Source organism: Dermacentor silvarum, chromosome 9 (genome assembly GCF_013339745.2).
Source record: "Dermacentor silvarum isolate Dsil-2018 chromosome 9, BIME_Dsil_1.4, whole genome shotgun sequence".
NCBI lineage: Eukaryota > Metazoa > Arthropoda > Arachnida > Ixodida > Ixodidae > Dermacentor > Dermacentor silvarum.
The window spans coordinates 137,927,024-137,948,035 of record NC_051162.1 but is presented as its reverse complement, the minus strand read 5'-3'; the positions used below and the strand labels follow the sequence as shown (position 1 = coordinate 137,948,035).

The window sequence follows — 21,012 nt, the reverse complement described above, 5'->3', positions numbered from 1 at the left end:
CCCCCGCAGGGCGTCTGCGCAAGCAGGCGTTTGGTGAGCTGCGCCACCACGTACCCGAGCACACGAGGGTTGGACCCTCCCGCGTGTAGCCGTGCGCGGCTTAGCCGTGTCCGGGGAAAAGAGGATCCTGGGGGTTGAGCCAATGCCGGGTGTTTGGACCTTTATGGCCCCCGGCGGAGGCAACACACCTCTTTGGCCTCTGCTTCACGTAGACGGCACCCCCGGACTGACCCACCCGGGGGAAATCGGCAGTCGCCTTTTCCTGTTCTTCTCTTCAATCTTCGTCTTTCTCCCTCACTTTTAATCTTTCCTGTCTCCTTTTCTCTTCCATTTACTTCCAACATTCCTGGCGGCGAGGGTTAACCTTGTGTGGGTAGCCAACCTTGGATATTCCATATTTGGTTATAGTGGTGGCGTACAGTTGGCGTTTGCAGGACCTGTCCTTTACAGATTCTGCAGCGTCCCCTTGTTGGGCTCCATGGTGGGTGGCTGGCGCCACCGCCGAAACAAATTCCGTATACATGGATAGTTCCTTTCCCGCACTTCCTGATCGCCGCCAGAAACGGGGGCGCACCGAAGCATTTCAATTTTTTGGCCAAAAAACAGAAATTTTTCCGCGCTTTCACGTTATTCATAGTGAGAAGCCAGACAAGAGCGTAAGAGTTGCATCACCTTTCCTCGTTGCGAAATGTTTGGCCGAGACCATAGGACCAGGCTACAAGGCTACAAAGTTGGCAAGTGGAGATCTCCTGCTGGAACTCCGCGACAAAAAACAACATGAAAAGTTAAATGCCTTAGTGTCTTTTGGCGAAATACCGATAACAGTCACCCCGCACCGCACGATGAACACCACTCGTGGTGTCGTCTCAGATGATGACCTCATGGACCTAACCGAAGCTGAACTTCTAGAAGGCTGGAAAGATGAAAATGTGATCAATGTAAAACGAATTAAGATGAGACGAGATGGCAAAGAGATCCAAACGAAACACCTTATTCTCACATTCGGTACCAGTGTTCTACCCGAGACCATAGAGACAGGATACATAAAGATCAAAGTCAGGCCCTACATTCCGAATCCTCTCCGTTGTTTTAAGTGTCAAAGATTTGGCCACAGTTCGCAGAACTGTCGTGGCCGCCTCACCTGTGCAAAATGTGCCCACGAACATGCATCCGAATCCTGTGAAAACAAACTGCAATGTGTGAACTGCGACGGCGAGCATGCCGCCTACTCGCGGTCCTGCCCGTCGTGGAAGAAGGAAAAAGAAATCGTTACAATCAAGGTCAAAGAAAATATTTCGTTCAAAGAGGCACGAAGGCGGGTATCATACCTGCCAAAGAACACCTTTGCCGAAGTGGCGCGTCAGGGGGCAGCGTCGCAACGGCTTCCGGCGGCTGTCCGGCTCACACACAATGAGCAGGCAGTGACGCCATCCGCCCCCTCTGCGGCTGCAGCTAGCGCTGCTCCGCCAACTCACAAGGGGCCATCGACCTCTGGGCTGGTGGCCTCCAGGGCCTCGTCCCTCGAGGCGAGGCCTTACCGTCAAACGAACCGCTCGCAAGAGCGCGTGTCCAGCGCCTCGCAACAGGCGATGGACACAACAACCGCCCAGACGGCGCCGTCAGCGCCTAAGGAGCCGCGAGAATCTCGCGATCGCTCCAAAAAAGAAAAAGCCCGCATCACAGGGCCCGACAAGGGCTCTGTAAGTTAAGTTAGTCTCCTAAACGCACAGCACACAAAACACTTTCAACATGAATACACAAATAATACATTGGAACGTCAGAGGACTCCTACACAACCTCGATGACGTTAAAGAAATCCTACACAGGTTTAATCCTAAGGTGCTGTGTGTTCAGGAGACACACCTTAAATCTACACAATCCAACTTTCTCCGGCAATACGCCATTTTCAGGAAAGACCGAGACGACGCTCTTGCGTCGTCAGGTGGTGTAGCAATAGTTGTAGACAAGTCCGTAGCTTGTCAACATGTACCCCTTCAGACGGCCCTTGAGGCAGTGTCAATTCGGGCAATTCTTTTTAATAAATTGGTCACTGTATGCTCTATATACATACCCCCACACTATACTCTCGGAAAAACTGCGTTTTACAATCTTGTTCATCAGCTTCCTGAACCCTACATACTTGTGGGCGATTTTAACGCTCACAACACGTTGTGGGGAGATTCCCGATGTGACCCAAGGGGTCGTCTTATAGAAAACTTTCTTCTGAACTCTGGTGCGTGTCTCTTCAATGGGAAGGAGCCAACATACTATAATCTTTATCATAATTCTTACTCATCAATAGACCTGTCAATTGGCTCTGCCTCTCTTTTCCCCGATTTAAAATGGCGTGTGCTTAAAGATCCACTTGGAAGTGACCACTTCCCAGTGGCACTGGACTTGTTGAAACAACATGACTCCCCTCCGCATGACCCTCGCTGGAAACTAGCCTCAGCTGACTGGAAGTGTTTTAAAGAATCCACATACTTATCACGAGATTTTATAAGTAATTTTAGCATAGATTATGCTGTATTATATTTTACCGCTTTTATTATTGACGCTGCAGCAAAGTTCATCCCTCAAACAAAAGGTCGTTCATGCGGAAGACGAGTTCCCTGGTGGAACGAGGACTGCAGGCAAGCTCGGAAAAAGCAAAACAAAGCCTGGGGCATTCTGCGCCGATACCCAACTGCAGAAAACCTTCTTCAATTCAAACAATCTAAATCACAGGGAAGGCGCACGCGACGGCAGGCTAGGAGAGCAAGCTGGGAGAGGTTCCTGTCGGGAATAAATTCATATACCCAAGAAACAAAAGTGTGGAATGCGCTCAGAAGGCTAAAGGGGCAGGAACCGCATCCGCTGCCTTTGGTAAATAATCAAGGAAACAGGTTGGAAGACCAGGCAGACGCTCTCGGTACACATTTTCAGTATGTATCTAGCTCCGCGCACTATACACATACATTCCTTAAACACAAAGAAATAGAAGAACGGAAGACACTGGACCGCAAATGCAGAGTAAACGAACTATACAACTGTCCATTCAACATTGCCGAGCTTAAAGCAGCATTGAACGCATGCAAAAGCTCTGCGCCGGGAGCAGACAGGATTATGTATGACATGATCAAGAATATACACACGGACACACAGATAACATTGCTCGCACTTTTTAATCACATTTGGGCAGCGGGACACCTTCCAGCGACATGGAAGGAAGCTATCGTAGTCCCAGTTCTGAAACAGGGTAAAGACCCATCCCTGGTAACAAGCTACCGTCCGATAGCACTTACAAGCTGCTTATGTAAGCTTTTCGAAAAAATGATAAATCGCCGTCTTATGCATTTCCTAGAATCAAACAACATGCTTGATCCCTACCAGTGTGGATTTCGAGAAGGCCGGTCCACAACCGACCATCTTGTGCGCATTGAAGCAAACATACGCGATTCATTTGCTCATAAACAATATTTTTGTCAGTTTTTCTCGACATGGAAAAGGCCTATGACACCACATGGCGCTATGGCATTATCAGAGACTTATCAGGAATGGGTATCCGTGGCAACATGCTTAGCGTAATTGAAAGCTATCTCTCACACCGAACTTTCCGAGTTAGAATTGGTAATGCCCTCTCTAGGCCATTTACACAGGAAACCGGGGTACCTCAGGGTGGTGTACTTAGCTGTACCCTTTTTATTGTTAAAGTGACCTCTTTACGCTCGTTTATCCCACAAAGTATGTTTTATTGGGTATATGTTGATGATGTCCAGATTGGATTTAAATCGTGTAACATCGCAGTCTGCGAGCGACACGTTCAGTTTGGATTGAACAAAGTCTCAACATGGGCAGATCAGAACGGCTTCAAGCTGAATCCACAGAAAAGCTCCTGCATCCTCTTTACAAGGAAGAGGGGCCTTGTCCCAGAGCCCAGTATCCAGCTCCATGATCAGTGCCTACCTCTGAACACACAGCATAAATTTCTTGGTGTCTTGCTTGACTCTAAACTTACATTCATTCCGCATATAAAGTATTTGAAAGCCAAATGTTTGAAAACAATGAACATCCTTAAAATTCTTGCGCACACGACATGGGGCAGTGACAGGGGCTGCTTAATGAACCTGTACAGGAGCCTCATACGGTCACGTCTGGACTATGGGTCTGTGGTGTATCACACTGCCGCTCCAAGTGCACTGAAGATTTTAGATCCTGTCCACCATTTAGGCATTCGCCTGGCCACAGGCGCCTTCAGGACAAGTCCTATACAGAGTTTATACGTAGAGTCTAATGAGTGGTCACTCCACCTGCAAAGAACATATATAAGCTTCACATATCTCCTCAAAGTGCAGTCTAATCCTGAACACCCGTGTTATAAAACTGTTAAAGATTTCACGTCTGACACGCTATTTCAAAACCGACCTTCAATGAGAAAACCTTTTACACTACACGTGAGGGAGTTGAGCGAGGATATGAATATCCCACTAGATTTGCACCCACTGATGGCTCCAGCAAGGCTGTTGCCGCCGTGGCTGTGGCAAATGATAAAATGCGACACGTCATTTGTCGAAGTTACAAAGCACGCTCCTGTGGAACACATCAAAATGCACTTCCGAGAACTTCAATTAAAATACCAATGCCCAGAATTTTATACTGACGCATCAAAGTCCAATGCTGGCGTGTTTTATGCAGCAATTGGTCCATCTTTCTCAGAATCTGATGTATTGCAACCCGAAACAAGTATCTTTTCCGCGGAGGCATACGCATTAATGTCGGCTGTAAAACACATAAAGGAATTAAAACTTGAAAAAGCTGTCATATGTACAGACTCTCTCAGCGTAGTAAGAGCTTTAGTGTCTCTACGGAAACATAAAAATCCAATAATCAATGACCTTTACTCATCTCTGTGTACTATGTACGCATCTAACCAATATATCGTAATATGTTGGGTGCCAGGGCACAGAGGCATAGTAGGCAATACGCTTGCAGACGAACTTGCTACATCCATATCTACGAGAACCTGCAACTCTACCGTAGCAATTCCTCCCACAGACTTGAAGCCTTTCTTCCGCAATAAGCTGAAAAACTTTTGGCAATCCATCTGGGACCATGAAACCTCCAACAAACTTCATTCAATCAAGCCGCACCTACGAAATTGGCCTTCGGTAACAAAATCGCGACAAACTGATGTCGTGCTTTGTCGACTGCGAATAGGACATGTGTACGGCACTCATTCTTACCTGCTCACTGGTGGGAACCTCCACTTTGTGGTAGGTGTGGTGAGAGGCTGACCGTTCTCCATGTCTTGGTAGAGTGTCGGGAACTAGAGGCTGAACGAAATAAGCACTTTCCTATAGCACACCGATGCCACATTCCCCTTCATCCGGTTTTGTTTCTTGGAGAAGAACCAATTTTTGACTATAAATCAGTGTTACAATTTTTACAAGATGTCGACTTATTGCGCGTTATAAGCCCACGTGATTCGTAGCGCGTCCTCTCAATGGAGGCTGCTACTACGATAGTTGTGACCTGTATGGCACATGCCTCCAGGTCCTTGTGCTTAAGGGCCCTGGTGAGGCACTAGTGCTACCTCTTTTAATATATCACCTCTTTTAATACACCGTTTCTTCATAACATGTCATGTACCATCATCAACTTTTAATGCATATATAATTGCGGACATTTCAACGGATCTTAGGCCTCTATACAGCCATGTCTTAATCCATGTCCTTTATCCATGTCTTAATATTAATTATTCATCCACCCATAGCAGCCTATTACCATAGCATTGGCGCTCTTTGGCCACATCTGGCCCTTGCGCCAATAAACCCCAATAATCATCATCATCAAAGCGCGCGTCCCTGGCGTGCTTTCACTCTCAGATACAGCATACGGCACGCGGCGACGATTTTATCGCCCTTGGACTTAATATGGAACCTCACGGCGATGGCGACGATGACGCCGACGGCAGAAATCCGCTTGGAGTGTCCATATAATTGACGCAATAAAAAAATTGAGGGCGCTTAAGCTTTGCCCTTAAGAATGGAATGCGATAGTGTTATCGTGCCCCGTTCGCATCGCATTTTATTGTGATAGCAATTATATGGACACTTCAACCGGATTTCTGCCGGTGGCGTCGCCGTGAGGTTCCGTTTAGACGTTTTCACGAGGGCGCTTCCGACGGTCTGGCGTGGAGAGTGTGTCAGCGTTGCCTGTTTGGTCTGGACTGTGAGCATGCCTTGCGCTTGCGTTGCGGAGTGGTAGCTTTCCTTTGATGTTCCTGTTTATTTGTGCCACGAATGACTTACGCTCGTAATTAATGGCATATACTCGTCAAAAGGCTACAGGCCAGCACGGTGCAATTTATGGGTGCACAAACAACCAGCGGAAAATAACGATATTGGGGACTATAGTGTGTCCACAACACATCACTCCGCGATACCAGTGCCGATGTGGTATGTCCACGCTTCACCGGCCGGCTTCCTGCATCACCTGAGGACTTAGCATTTCAGTCTAATATGAACCAATGCACACATCAGCTAAATAGCGCATTTTGGTAAGCCCTCTTCGGCTGCCCTCGCCCTCGCAACCCAATAGGTTGCGAGAATTCTCAGCTCTTCGATGCAATATTTTCTCGTATGTAGTGGCAGATGCTACATTTGTTATTATTTCAAGCACAACTTCATTTCAGTGCCTAATACGGGGGTCACACGGCGCACTTTTGATCGAGATCAAGCCCGATCTGGATGGAATTTCTCGGTCGCGATTGGCTTCTTTGCTCAATCTGTGGAAGCTTAGGGAGCCAATCGCGGTCGAACATTCTGCAGAATCCAGATCGGGCTCGATCGCTATCAAAAGTTGCCGTGTGACACCGGTATGAGACAGACTGAAGCATTCTGCAAGAGAACTATAGTCCGTAAATACACTTCGCAACGATTTGGAAAAATCGTGTATTATGGAAGATGTATGCAGCCCCTATGCCCACCAAAACATTGTGCCTGCGTTCAGATGCGCCCTGCCCGGCCCTGCACATAAAGGTAATTTCGAAATCTAGCACCTCCGCTGTATCAGTTCCGCTGACATCTGTGATCACTGTCGTGCGTCGGTTCGCTGCAGGTACCGCGTTGCTCGAGCGCTACGCTTCTGCTTAGACCTTTGGTTTTAAATACCCTGCGCTGCACCAGATCCAATAAATTTTGCATGATTGAGCTGTTGCGTCGGAATCGTATGGAGTAACCACCGCATATCTACCAACCGCTGACACGCGTCGGCGGGCCGCCGGCGCCTGATTCTAAGCATTGCCCGACAGCTACGTAAGCACCTGCTTTCGCTAAATGAGGTAACCCTCAACCGCGAAACGTAATGGTGATCAGATTTAATCGACGACTAGAATCACATGTGCCCAGCAATAACAATGAAAAATACCGAACGCCAAGTCTCGACGAAGCACACGCGGCTACCGCCGCTACCGACGACAAAGCGCCACATCCACTGGCTAGCCTTGCTGTAGCCATTGCACTTCACACTGAGTGCTCACACGAGCGCGTGAAACATGTAACAAGTCAAGGGGCACAAGACAATCGACGCAGAAGAAAACAATCGAAATAATGCACGGCGAAGATCGCATAACGCGAGTGCGGCCGGCCTGCTCTCGCAAGGCTCACAGTACAAAATGGCGGCATAACATGTTCTGACGCTAGGCGTCGGCCGTGTCTGGCAATGGCGCTACTCAAACGCCGTTTTGTGAAAAGGTCTATAGATTCCAAGGGCGATAAAATCGTCGCCGCGCGCCGTATGCGCGAGTGAAAGGGCGCGGGGGACGCGCGCTCTCACGGAGAGCCAACGCACGGAGGAAAGCAAACATGACCGTCGCGCGAAAGGCCATGGGGGAGGGAGGCGGGGCGACGCTGTGCTACGGCACAAAACGCGTATCTTGCAACCGAGCGCAAGGGGAACTGGCAACCCTATCTCCCCTGCGAAAGGAAAAAAGCAGGAAGGCAGCGCGGGAGGAAGGGGGGGGGGGCAGCTTCTACTCTGCCAACAAATACGCTTGCACTGGCTGTGGTGGCGGTCGCCCGCACCGTCTCTTATCTCCACACGGCTCTGACCTTTGTATGCGCTGTGTATTCGCCGCTCAGTTTCCGTTGAAGTGATAGACAGCACGATTCTTCGCCCGCTGCAGCGCCTGCGCTTGCTGCCAGCGTTTTGACAGTCGTCTGCGGTCAGCATGTTTGCTTGTGCGCGATGACGCCATTGCTTGTGCGCGATGACACCACGCTTGTCAATTCAGTTAGAAAGCGAATGTGTCCAAGTTTATGCAGCCGATAAAACTACTATCCCTACTCCGAATAGCTCTCTACCAATTTGCTATCGCAATTGATGCTTCGCCTTTCGGGCGAAACTGCGACATTCTTTCTTTGAGAGGCTTCACTTCAACACAGAACGTGGGAAAGCTAGCTTACAAAGACCAAGCTTACACCGATCCCCTCAAAGTCGGCTTCACTTTTAAACAGAAATGTATTGCTGGGAAGATGTTTTTCCAGGGGCAATATAAGTGGTCATATATTAAAATGTGAAGGCCCTAGCACCTTTTTTTTATTATTTTATTAATTGTTTGCTATTGCCCCGACGCGCGCGCGTGTTTAAAAGGCATTAGGCAGGCCAAGTCCCAATTTGACCTGCCGAGGATGCGAGCGCCATCTGGATAACATTTTCGCAAGTAGCCTACCCGAGTGCACCGCTGCTGGTATGGTAGAAATGCTGGAAAAGGGGTTTGTGTTTGAGTTTCCGCGTAACAGAAGCGGGGGGGCGCACTTCCACTCTGCCAACAACCGCGCTCGTCGCTCGCTCGCACCGTCTCTTATCTCCGCACGACTCTGACCTTTATGCGCCGTGCATTCGCCGCTCAGTTTCCGTTGAAGCGATAGACCGCACGTACCTTCGCCGCTGCGGCGTATCCGCTTGCTGCCAGAGTTTTGACGGTCGTTGTCTGCAGTCATTCAGTGTGATCTATTCGTGTTTGTTTGTGCGCGCTCACATCACGCTTGTTCATTCAGTTAGTAATAGTCGGGCCACATTTTCCAACGCACGCTACACATGCAATGCTGCCCGGATCGGCAGTGCAGCGCTACAGGTGTGTCCCTTCGCACGCGCTGCCCACGGGAAGCGCTTCTCATCAACACCACCGTTTCACACGCGCCTTCTCGTGGTCATCGAGTCTCTCTTCATGTCGGTCTACTTACGCCGCAGCACACCTGCTTACTTAATCAGCTCATGTTTACTACAATTCATATTGCTACCAAAGCCACTGACCTTACTTCGTATGACATTGCTGTGTTGCTATCGCATTCATTGCTTCGCCCTTAGGGCGAAACTGTGACATTTTTTTTTTGTGGCCCGCCTCCTTTATTCCTCTGCTAACACCACAATAGATATAAGCCTAAAACTTGATTCAATTCGAGGTTCATTAACAGCGTGCACAATTAACAGTGCTTTAATTTAACAAATATGACATTCACGGATAACAATAAATGCTAAGGTAAATAATATTTGCGTGTAAATACCATCACTCTCTGGCATTACACTAGTCTTTCAGCTCACCATTTTCAGCATAATGATGTCGCAGTATGGCGCACGTTGTACAGTCTGTGTAAATGGCGTAGAATATTTCCGGAGGTACACTGTCTGGAAGAAATTAAAACACGAATAATTTTTTAATTATTCTTATCCACCCTTGGGCTAGGTTCTTTTCCCTCGTGAGACCTACCATCGTATGGTTCGAAGATCCCTTTGTTTCTACACGTGTAGCACGGTGCAGAGTCGAGAGTCATCTGGCCGCTCCTGAAGAAAAGTTGAAAGCAGGAGTTTAAAAAAGAAAAAAAAACTAAGTCGCATTGAAAACCTTATGTGAACAGTACTGCTCATTTAAGTGGTCTACATTACATTCAAGTACACTCGAAGTTCAAGACAGCTTTATTGGCGCATAAATATATTCTTCTTCCTGGGGTTTTACGTGTCAAAACCAGTTCTGATTATGAGGCAAGTCGTAGTCGAGGACTCCGAATTAATTTTGACCACCTGGGGTTCTTTAACGTGCACTACAATGCAAGAACACGGGCGTTTTTGCATTTACACTGCATCGAAATGCGGCCGCCGCGGCCGGGATTCGATCCCGCGAAATATGTTAAAGGTTATGCAAAGGTAGTCGGGCCAACGGCCTAGTTGGCTAGCTTCTCGTCCAATACAAAAAAAAACTTGTTAAGTCAGCCTTGCAAATAGAAAACTGCACTGACACATCACCGGAAAAAACAGGATGCTTTAAGCAAAGTGTACATCGCAATTAATACGAGCAATATTCGCATGCTACAAAATAATATAAAAACATTATTACGCTACTCCTGGGAGGTACCCTCCATAGTGGCTCAGTGGCTATGGCGTTCTAGTGCTGAGTAGGGGGCCACAAGTTCAATGCATGGTCGTGGCATTAGCATTCTAATGGGAGCAGAATGTGAAAACACTTTAATACTATGCTTCGTGGTCGGGTTAAAATATACCAAGTGGACAAAATTAATTGGGAGACCTCCACGGCGTCCACCATATGGTGGAATATTACCCACTGTGCGACTTCCGAACGTTAAACGCTACCAGCTTTTTTTCGTGCTCTTCGGGTCAGGCACAAATAAAATGCACACAGATAGGTGGTCTTTATTTTATGCCGGAAGACTTTCTTGCTGAAGGTTCTTTTTTTTTCCTTCATTACCAAACATCCTGTCAATTGGAATATAGGACGACCTTTATCTTCAAAATTGTTAGCCAGAAGGAGGTGTCGACTTGTATTCGTCATCCAAGAATCTGGACCTATATTCGTGCGCAATGATAACAAAAGTTCCGAGCTAAATGAGTTCCTCCATCGTCCCCGCCGTAAATAAAGCCAGTCTGGAGATTAACCAGACTGGCTTAAAGAAATGCTCCGTATCCAACGCACTAGACGACGCCGAAGCCGCCTCTGAAGCCTCTGACGGGTAGCACATGCCTGGCAGTTCCGACATGGATGCAGCTTCAGGCATCGAAGAGCGATATTTAGTAGCCGAGCTTGCGGTAAATGAGAATGTGACAAGTTCAAATTTGTTTTTAAATGCGTATCCATTTCTATGGTTACCCAACGAGAAAACTTGCAGAGGGTCCGTCCGTTCTCTGCGTATGATGATCGGTTTCACGTTCGCCAGCTGTGGAAGAAGACGATGAACGCGCGAGCAGTGGCACGAGCGCGTCTCTGTGACTACGTGACGTGTGCAATCAGGCACGCACTTGGCCCACCTTTAGTAAGCCAGAACTTCGGAGCAGCCGTGGCTTCCCATCCGACCGTCATCAGCGCACCTGGTGTGCCACTTGCAGTAGTTTTCTTGCCTGATCAGTTCATGTTGCGCTGCCTTTCGCAGCAATTGGTGTCGCCGCAGCGCTGTCGCATTTACCGTAATGGCGCCGAGACGGCCGCAGCCGCCGAGCAGTGCCAAGATTACCAGCAGTGTTGATTGTGAGCACTCAACACCCCGTCGTTACTACGAAATGCTTACGCAATATTTAGGAGAGTCTACGTAAATTTTCTTTTTTCAATTTTAAAGGCATGGGTAATTTTTAACACGAAAGTGTTTTATGCCGGGGTCCACCAAGACTTCACTGACGTATTTCCGTCACGGAAATACGTCATAGAACATAATGCAAAGAAAGAAACCAGAAGAAAAAGTTTCACAAACATGCAAAATTCGGGAATCGAACCCACGACCTCTCGGTTCGCGACGATAGATCGCCGAGCGTTTAACCCATTGCGCCACAAACGCATTTGCAGAGAGCTACACAGACGCGCCTTATATATCTAACACTCCTCCGTGTACCCGCGCTCTTGTTCGGGGCGGTGCCGCCGCCTACGAGCAGAAAAGAGAAGTACTGCATTATGACACTAACGCGCACCGACAGTGAACGCTTCGGTGGTCTCACCACTACGACGCCTCGATGCCAGCATTCGAAGGGACGCTGGCATCAAGAAGCACTACCAACGCCACCTAGGCGGCGTTGGGAGTGGCGTTCACCGTACTCAGCACAGCGAAGCGTGGCCTCCGCAATCAGCTCTGAAAATGTTTCTGAAGTTGATCGCGGAGGCTGCAATTACGACGCGCTGTACGCGCTGATTTGACTCGGTGACGATTCAGTTACGTGCTTTGTCTTGCGCGTTGTATTAGTGTGTCAGTTACGTGCTTCGTCTTTCGCGTTGTGCTAGCGTGTGCAGCGTAGGGCAGCTTCCATATGCACGACGGTTGCTCATGGTCATCGACGTTGGTAGTCGTGATGGAGGAGACGTGCCACCAGGCGTCAGCGTGGGTGCATCAACGCCTAAGGGCGCTTTAGCCACAAAACACCAATAGACATTATATATCAATGTGCAATAAACATTACACTACTTCTGTGAAGACACGTTTCACTTTCGTGTTCTATACCGATTCCTATATAAGAGGGATCAACCACATTTTTTAATTTGTCGCCGGTTCGACCTATATTTTTGCTCGGCCTACTTTCGAGTAAATACGGTACTTTCTTTTCTTTTGAACCCCATAGGTCCTCTTTTTTACGTACTTTTCTTTCCTATGCACATGGCCCTTTGCGTAATGGCGGTGGCTTCCAAGCCTATTATGTACTTCGCGAGAGCGTTGACACGGGCTAACTAGTGCATACTGAAGTCGAAACAGCGCTAAACAACGCGACAAAGCAAGAACACGAAAGACAAAGCACTGACGTGGAACTAACCTCGTGCAGCGCTTGCAATTGAAATACATTCAACAAAGGGAAACACGAGGCGAAGAAAATCTGTACACATTGATTACATATGATCTCATATTATGTGCGCTAGCCCAACTGCGAGCGTGTACAAATACTTAATTAGAATGGTTGCATCACTGAGATCCGCAGACGATCCGCATTTATTACAGTACTTAAATGGGGCAGTGCTCGGAGCTTCACGTAATTGAACGGTATTCCCCTGAGATATTTGATGTTTTAAGCACAACACCGAGCAAAATTTGCTTAAAATTAACGTGTCCAATGAAACTAGCAATAGTTTTCAGCAATACAGGGAATGATCATTGATAGTGTAAAGAAACAATTACAGGTGAAGAGAATACGCCGAATTTGATTGCCGCAAACAATTAACCCAAATATTGCTGGAAGCAGAGCCAGTGTACACCAAATGTCGAACAAACTTTGTCCAATGTATGCCCAAAGTATGCAATGTTTTACAAACACTGGCCGTAATTACAGTGCTACTAGAGAATGGGCTAGTTATTCCAAAATGTGCAGTTACACTACTCAGTTTATTGCATAGTGAAATTTTCAGGACCCTAACGGCTTCAAGGTTCTGATAAATGTTACATATATTTCACGTTTTTTTCCACTCTCAACATTTTTTGTACCACCACAGTAGCCCATCGGAAGGATAATGCTTCGTAGCACGCGATTACCATCCTCAATGCTCTTTGCGTAATCCCTCAAGCAATATGAAGGGTTCACCTAAATTTTCTTTCAAAAGCCCGCCGTGGCTAAACAGGCACGTCCGGCACAAAAGTGCGGAATGAGATTTTAATGTTCGGCGGGAAAACTACTATTGCTACGACATTAATATATCAAATTCGAATTCCCACATAGTTAATCATCTTTGCTTTAAACGAATTCAGTGTTTCACTTTCATATTGGTAACGACTGTACCTGTATAAAATCAGCCGGATTGACCAAGGTGCTGGCGCGAGTGGCTGAAGAAAGTAAGGTGCCATGTGCTATTAGGCTGCCTGTAGTTGCAGAATGAACGATCGACAGCTGCATCCCCAGCGCCTACCCTAACTAGGCAACCTATGTGATTTACGGGGAAGAGCGATCCAGTGACCTTTTAGCGGTCGGGAACATACGATTCCCACCACGTCTCTGCCACATTGCAGGCGGGTGCAGCTAATTCACTCTGGGGGTGTTACGAGGCCCTTCAAGAATCGTTTACTATATCCTCCTTAGACTAATTGTACATTGCACTGTACACATGCATTGAATTCTTTTTAAAAATCAACTCTGAAGTGATTGCTTAAAATATTAATCTCAAATATGAAGTCAGATGCATGCGGTAGTACTATATAAAAGTAGTTTCATCATATCTACTCTTTCAGCTTTCCTGAAAGCTGTCACTAGTTTTACCTGAACCGTTGTATTGTCGTGCGTGATTTTTAAGTACAACTGTGAACTCCTTCAATCGAATATCACGAGATTACATAAAAATCGATGATATAGCGTACCCATGCCAAAACATCACATGTTAGACCTTCACCTCCATGTTTAGCGAAAGAAAGACTGTTTTTACAACAAACAAGACATGGTTACTTTCTCAACTTACATGGCCATGCTGCTCTCAGCATCTAAACGTGGTACTTAAACAAAACGGGTTTCACGTGTTCAGAACGTACCAGTCGGCAATAAGAACCAATTTGGAAAGCAATTATGTCCCTCACCCTCCTTCGAGTCTCAGCACAATTTCACAGAGGTGCCGGTTGCATGATTCGAACGGGGTGATGCAAGTTGTGGTGTGGAGTCCAGAGGGTATAGGGGCATTGTGACAACACATAATTAGGATGAGAAGGTGATGTCAGGCGGCCTGTGAACTTTGTGCTACCATTGTTTTAAAGTACGCCTAGAATTCGCAGCGATGCACTTGAGCCGTTAGTGTCAAACGTTCATTTTCAATATATGATGCAGGGAAATATATGAATGTTCTTTCATGTCGCAACTAAAACTCTTCCTATCTCAAAATTAAAGGATCAGTGTTCGTGAACCTGTAAATACCACACTGATTTTTCCTTATGTTGGCAGTGTCTGCAATTTCTGCAGACGCTGACATCTGCAGATGGTCTTTTTTTATTGCGATAGCAATTATATGGACACTTCAACCGGATTTCTGCCGTCGCCGTCGCCGTGAGGTTCCCGCGGGGGGGGGGGGGGGGGGCGCACTTCTACTCTGCCAACAACCACGCTCGTCGCTCGCCCGCACCGTCTCTTATCTCCACACGGCTCTGACCTTTATGCGCCGTGCATTCGCCGCTCAGTTTCCGTTGGAGCGATAGACCGCACGTACCTTCGCCCGCTGCGGCGTATGGGCTCGCTGCCAGCGTTTTGACAGTCGTTGTCTGCAGTCATTCAGTGTGATCTATTCATGTTTGTTTGTGCGCGCTCACACCACGCTTGTTCATTCAGTTAGTAATAGTCGGGCCACATTTTCCAACGCACGCTACACATGCAATGCTGCCCGGATCGGCAGTGCAGCGCTACAGGTGTGTCCCTTTGCACGCGCTGCCCACGGGAAGCGCTTCTCGTCAACACCACCGTTTCACACGCGCCTTCTCGTGGTCATCGAGTCTCTCTTCATGTCGGTCTACTTACGCCGCAGCACACCTGCTTACTTAATCAGCTCATGTTTACTACAATTCATATTGCTACCAAAGCCGCTCACCTTACTTCGTATGACATTGCTGTGTTGCTATCGCATTCATTGCTTCGCCCTTAGGGCGTAAATGTGACATTTTTTTTTTGTATAATGCAGGTTCTTACGTTGAGCCATGTTCTCCGAAAGAAAAGAGCATCGGTGTCGAAAAGTTTTCGTAAGTCCCGAATCTTTCCAACGTCACGCACTTCGCCGCTCCACCAAAATCTGGATCCGAATAGTAGTTTCTGTGCATGAGGTACCACTTTCCGGTGTCAGGGTAGCACTGCGTCAACAAAGCAAAGTAAAAAAAAAGAAGGCTGCGGGATTAACACACTTGTTACAATCTGTGTGAAGCGAAATTTCAGTCAAGAGCTGTGCATACAATCATTTTTGGCAACGATAATCGAGCTTTAGGAGGCAGCACCGTCGCCGCGTCATTGGGAATAGGCAGTTGGCAGCGCTCATTGAAATGCACACTGTGTCACTTCACTGATCGCGATTGCTAGCCGAGTGTGTGCTAATAAAACGCACTGGCTGCAATGAACTGACATTATATTACCCTCCAGTTCAGTTTCTGCATGAAACACGCAGTATATGCTACTTTTTTCGTGAAAGAACCGCAAAACCGTCTTTCAACGGAAGACTTACTCTAAGAGACTAAGTCTGCTTCGGAACTTCTTTTGTGCTTTTTTTTTTTTTACGAGCGTTCGGCTTGCGTGGAGCCTACTCCTTTGGTATTGCTGTTGCGCAGCTCAATCAATGCACTATTTTCTCTAATTTCGCACTTTTTTAATACAATCCGTTAAGGTGTTAAATTTTAATGTGCACTTCATCGCTTGTACGGCTTCTTTTTTTTCTGCGACGTCCAATACATTTACGATGATCAGTAAAAAAAGTGATGGCACTGTGTAGCAGCGCGTCAGCATGATCGCCGCATTACTTGACACTCCATTATTTCGATTGCAGTAACAATAAAGAAAGCACAAAGCTGTCTTGGTGCGGTTAAGCGCACGACAGCGTTGCGAAAAGTTAGAAATACTTTAAGGACCAAAATATTGTTTTGCTTCCTTCAGATATAAGTAAAGAATCGCTGCTACCTCCCGTCAAGCTAACAATGTCAGACCAACGAGCGTACAGTAGCAGCCGCCGGCGATTCAGTGTCATGGCGTCCTGCGTCTAGCGACTACCATGTCACACATGATCCCTCTGTTATACTCTAATTGCTCTTTCGTTTTGTGACACAAAATCAAGAAAGCTAAGTGCCACACTTCACTTGCAGGGAAAATTTATTTCTTCTTAGTAGAGTCAGAACCACATCAGGGGACATTAGGCGCAGATAAGGTTGTTCGCATAACCACTCAGCGAGAGCCTGGCAATTATACGCCAAAGATGAAGTGTACCCTATGATACGATTTCAGTATTTCCGATACTTTTTTTCTTCTCCTCAATGATCTTCACGCCCCTTCGTTTATCGTGGTACCATGAAGATTGCGGAATCACCATCACACAACAGAAAATTGCTAAACCACAGCACTCACGTCTTTCTGACTGTTTTGCTTGCTTGTAACGACGGAAAATGCTCTTTTTTATGATCTTGAAACACCAAGCGGCAGAAAAATTGGTGATCTTGGCAAAAGGCGGACGCGCGCGACTATGACATATCGCACGCTCAACACGTACAGTTGCTGATCTCATCACATTGCAAAAACTACAGTACATCGCACCCCCTCCCCCCCCCCCCCCCCTAAAAAAAAGCATACCAGCACTTACGACTGCGCTACAACCACGGCGGAACAAACAGTATTTAGAGAATATGCGCGCCGCACGCACGCATGTAAACACGTAGTAGCTGGCAGACGACGCGACACGCCACCCACACTATACATGACTCAGCCAGTGCTTAACCAGGGGTCGGTGGGCCCAATGGATGGATGGATGGACGGACGGACGGACGGACGGACCCATTTCATTTGCTTTTATCGTTGGTGGTTGGTAGTTGGTGGTAGCATTCGGACTGTCATTGCCGACAAAGGGTGTGTGCGCTCGCGCAACTAACTTTTGGGGAGCATGCCGAACGCCAACAGTAAACGTACCACTTTGAAAAACTTCGACGTGAATGAAGTTCTCGCCAACTTCTGCGTTCTAGGTATTGCATTTGCAACTTTATAATAAATATCTTGTCAAACTTCAATAAACATAAGGGCTATTTCGGATGTTATGAAAATAGCCAACTAATGGGCGACAATGCGAAGGTAGTCCTTCGCTCCGTTGAAGACATTTCTTCGTAACGTTGTCTAGAGTTGTGCGTGTATAAGCGAATAGCCGGGACTGCCTGCACGTGCTGTGGTGCGAGAGCTTAGGGGATTCTGAATTTAGGTCATGGCCACCGAGATTTGCGCGCAAATCTCAGATTCTGTATTTCGATAATTTGCTGGAGATCTCAGGAAGGATTTCCCTCCTCTTTTCCTAACACCCTCTCCCGCTGGCCACTGCAGATGGTGGCTCCGGCACTAGTGCAGATGTACTGCGTTAACGGTTCTGGTCTTTGCGGAATTACACAATGAAACAACAAATGCTCTCTAAATATCCTTACTGCAACACATGTCCGCCTTCAAAGCATTATTCCTTTAATAAAGAAAATAGCTTTAAATTAAGGGTTTTACGTGCCAAAACCACGATCTGATTATGAGGCACGCCGTAGTGGGGGACTCCGGAAATTTGGACCACCTGGGGTTCCTTAGCGTGCATCTAAATCTAAGCACACGGGTGTTTTCGCATTTCGCCCCCATCGAAATGCGGGCGCCGTGGCCGGGATTCAGTCCCGTGAACTCGTGCTCAGCAGCCCAACACCATAGCCAGAAAATAGCTTTCTAAAAACATTCAGCTGTTCGCTTATATTGAGAATCACCAACGATGGTTTCTGCAACTATTTTTATGTACCTTATGTCACCACTGGAACAGACTCGAACTGCCTTGTCTTATTTTGGCGAACCTAGAGGTGCGTAGTCTCTATGTTCACGTTACATTAACTGCGATGTTATTTACTGATAACTTTCTTTTAGTTAGAGAAGATACCCGCTTTGACGATTACCTCGCTGTTTTGGGAAAATAAACATTTATGATGCAGTAAATAACATATCAAGGCTGGTTCTTATAAGTGCACCTACTATACCCCTGCTTCAAAAGGACGTGTGAGAATATAGAAACATTGTGCAAACTGTGATTCCACCACTCAAGTCTGAAAAGTAATTGCACCACAGAAGTATATATGAAGAGTGAATCTATTTCTGATGAGGTGGCATTAATTTCTCAAGATTGTTCTTGGTGTGGGCTTGTCGTGAGTTGCATCTACAGCAGTTATTTATGTAAGAAAGAAGAAATGTCTGGAACACTTACTCGGCTGAAATCTTGGTATTGCTGTAGGTCACTTCGTAGTTCCGGATAGACAAAATTCTGCGTTGATGCCAGTGTGCAAACTATCAGTGAAAACCTAGAATCGCGAGCAGCATTTTTGAGCAGAAGAGGTTTCGCTTTGGCACCTCTAGAAACCAGAGAAGAAATTCGGCCTTTGGAGTAATCTTTCGTCTATCACGCAGGGAATATAACTTGTTTTCTAGAATGCGTGACAGAATCCAAACTAAAAGCCCCAAATAGGATTCAGGAAAGCAGATGCGGAAATCGCTAATAACCGAGCCAACAAAACGAGCGGATATCCGCGTCAAACGATGACTGCCTCCAATCTAAAGAGTGCCAAACCCGCGTGCACCTGTGCTTTTGAGCTTGGCAAATTAGGGCCAAGTATGTTACCCTAACGCGCACTATGTCCTCGATTTCCGCTGCGCATATACGGACCCGTAGCGGCGACTCACCAGCCATGTAATGCTACTGCTGACCATGACGACGCAGGTCTGATTCAGGATAATGGCGAGCACATTTTGTTGGGACACAGCTTGCCTGATCATTAGCTAACCCACGCGAGCACCGATTTTTCTCTATAGGCAGTGCCTTACGACGGAGAGAATTTTCGAGGCGGTCGATGTTAAACTCATGCTCGTATCAAGAGTGCACAGAGAGAAGCGCCGTTCCGCTAGAAAATTCCTTCTTCCCGAAGCAGGTCTTTATTAGCGCTGCATAAACTGACAGCAAACGCGGGTCGTCACGCGCAGTTGTATCCCAAGACGTGGCCAACATCGTTGATAACAGCTTTCTACAAACGAATCTGTTCAAACTTAAAGTATTGAAGCCTTAAATGTACTTACATGTGTGTGGTGCTCCTCTCGGCTTACCTCTCCTCAACACTCTTCCCTCGACAAACATCGTCTTCGTCATCGTGACATTTTTGCGTGGGATAGCTTATGAGCAGAGTGGTGCATGAACACAAAAATTGCATTAGAATAAAGTTGTGACCTGTGCGGTGAGCGAGCATAAACATTCCAAGAGATTACGCACAGTACTCTATTAAAATAAAGAGAACTGTACGCACCGAAGTAAGTTATCTACCAGTTATACGTTTCACCAACGGATCTCTTCACATGTATTCAATGTATACGTAGATCTTCACATTTTGCACACATCTCGTACCTCGGCATAAAATTTATTTGATATGTTTTAAGAAAGCTTCACTTGGCGCTCATTCCAACGAGCGCGTTGGGTCTGGTGTAATATTTTTTTCTAACGCAACCTCCCTTGCCTGCCCACCTGGGTTGGGCGTGGCTGCTACTGCTCTTGCTTTCAGTCGGTGAGTATTCGGCGGATAGATTTGTGGACGTATTGCTCCGAGAAGAAAATACGTTTTTTTCAAGCATGATATTTATGCACTTAACTCTTTCGTTGTCATGAATACCGGGTAAGTGAACAATTTTATATTTCTTTTATTATAATTTCTACCGTCCCCCTCCTCTTGATGCATGGTCATTGAGTACTGTGTTAGAACAAAGGGTATCACCTCAGTATATTTTAATATCTGCATGCAACGTGGATAAAATCTCCTTCACTCTCGCGCTGCAAAATAGATACAAGATACCTGAAGCTTGAGAAATTTCGGAGGCACACAAGATTAAGCGCAATACTGGTAGTCATGAGGACCTAAAGCAGAGAGAGATAAAAAAAAACGATACGCAGAGGGTAAACGAGAACACGAATCCGGTTTGTCACCCCACACATGGGAGGTGAGGGAGAGGAACGGGGAAAGATAATACAGAGAGCAAGAGAGAAACAAAGCACGTGCACACTATCACTGCTGTTTACAGCACAGGATAGCCGTTAACACTTGTCAGTCATAGATTCGCTCGTGCAAGTTTGTTGTCCGCAATAACTGCAACAATGCTTCGTAGCCTTCTGCTGCGATGGCTAGTGATGTCGGTCTCTTAAACAATTTGTTCGGACAATCACAAAAAAAGACAACTCAGTGTCAAAAACAAATTGTTGACCCTCCACTACCTGAAATGGTTAACCAGTGAAGCTGAAATGCGGCCCGGTGTTTGTCACTGGGTTAAACCCCGAGGGTCATTAAGGTATTTCTCAAT

The 21,012-nt window shown here is 46.8% G+C and overlaps 1 protein-coding gene across 1 annotated transcript in view; it reads left to right on the top strand.

Annotated features, from left to right (window-relative positions):
• Positions 1–11,513, top strand: part of LOC119465018 (uncharacterized) — a 28,344-nt gene extending 16,831 nt beyond the window's left edge. Inside the window, exon 8 of the mRNA XM_037725860.2 lies at positions 11,421–11,513. Within this exon, the coding sequence (XP_037581788.2) occupies positions 11,421–11,513 (93 nt within the window). The remainder of the gene's footprint in view (positions 1–11,420) is intronic.
• Positions 11,514–21,012: the final 9,499 nt, after the last annotated feature.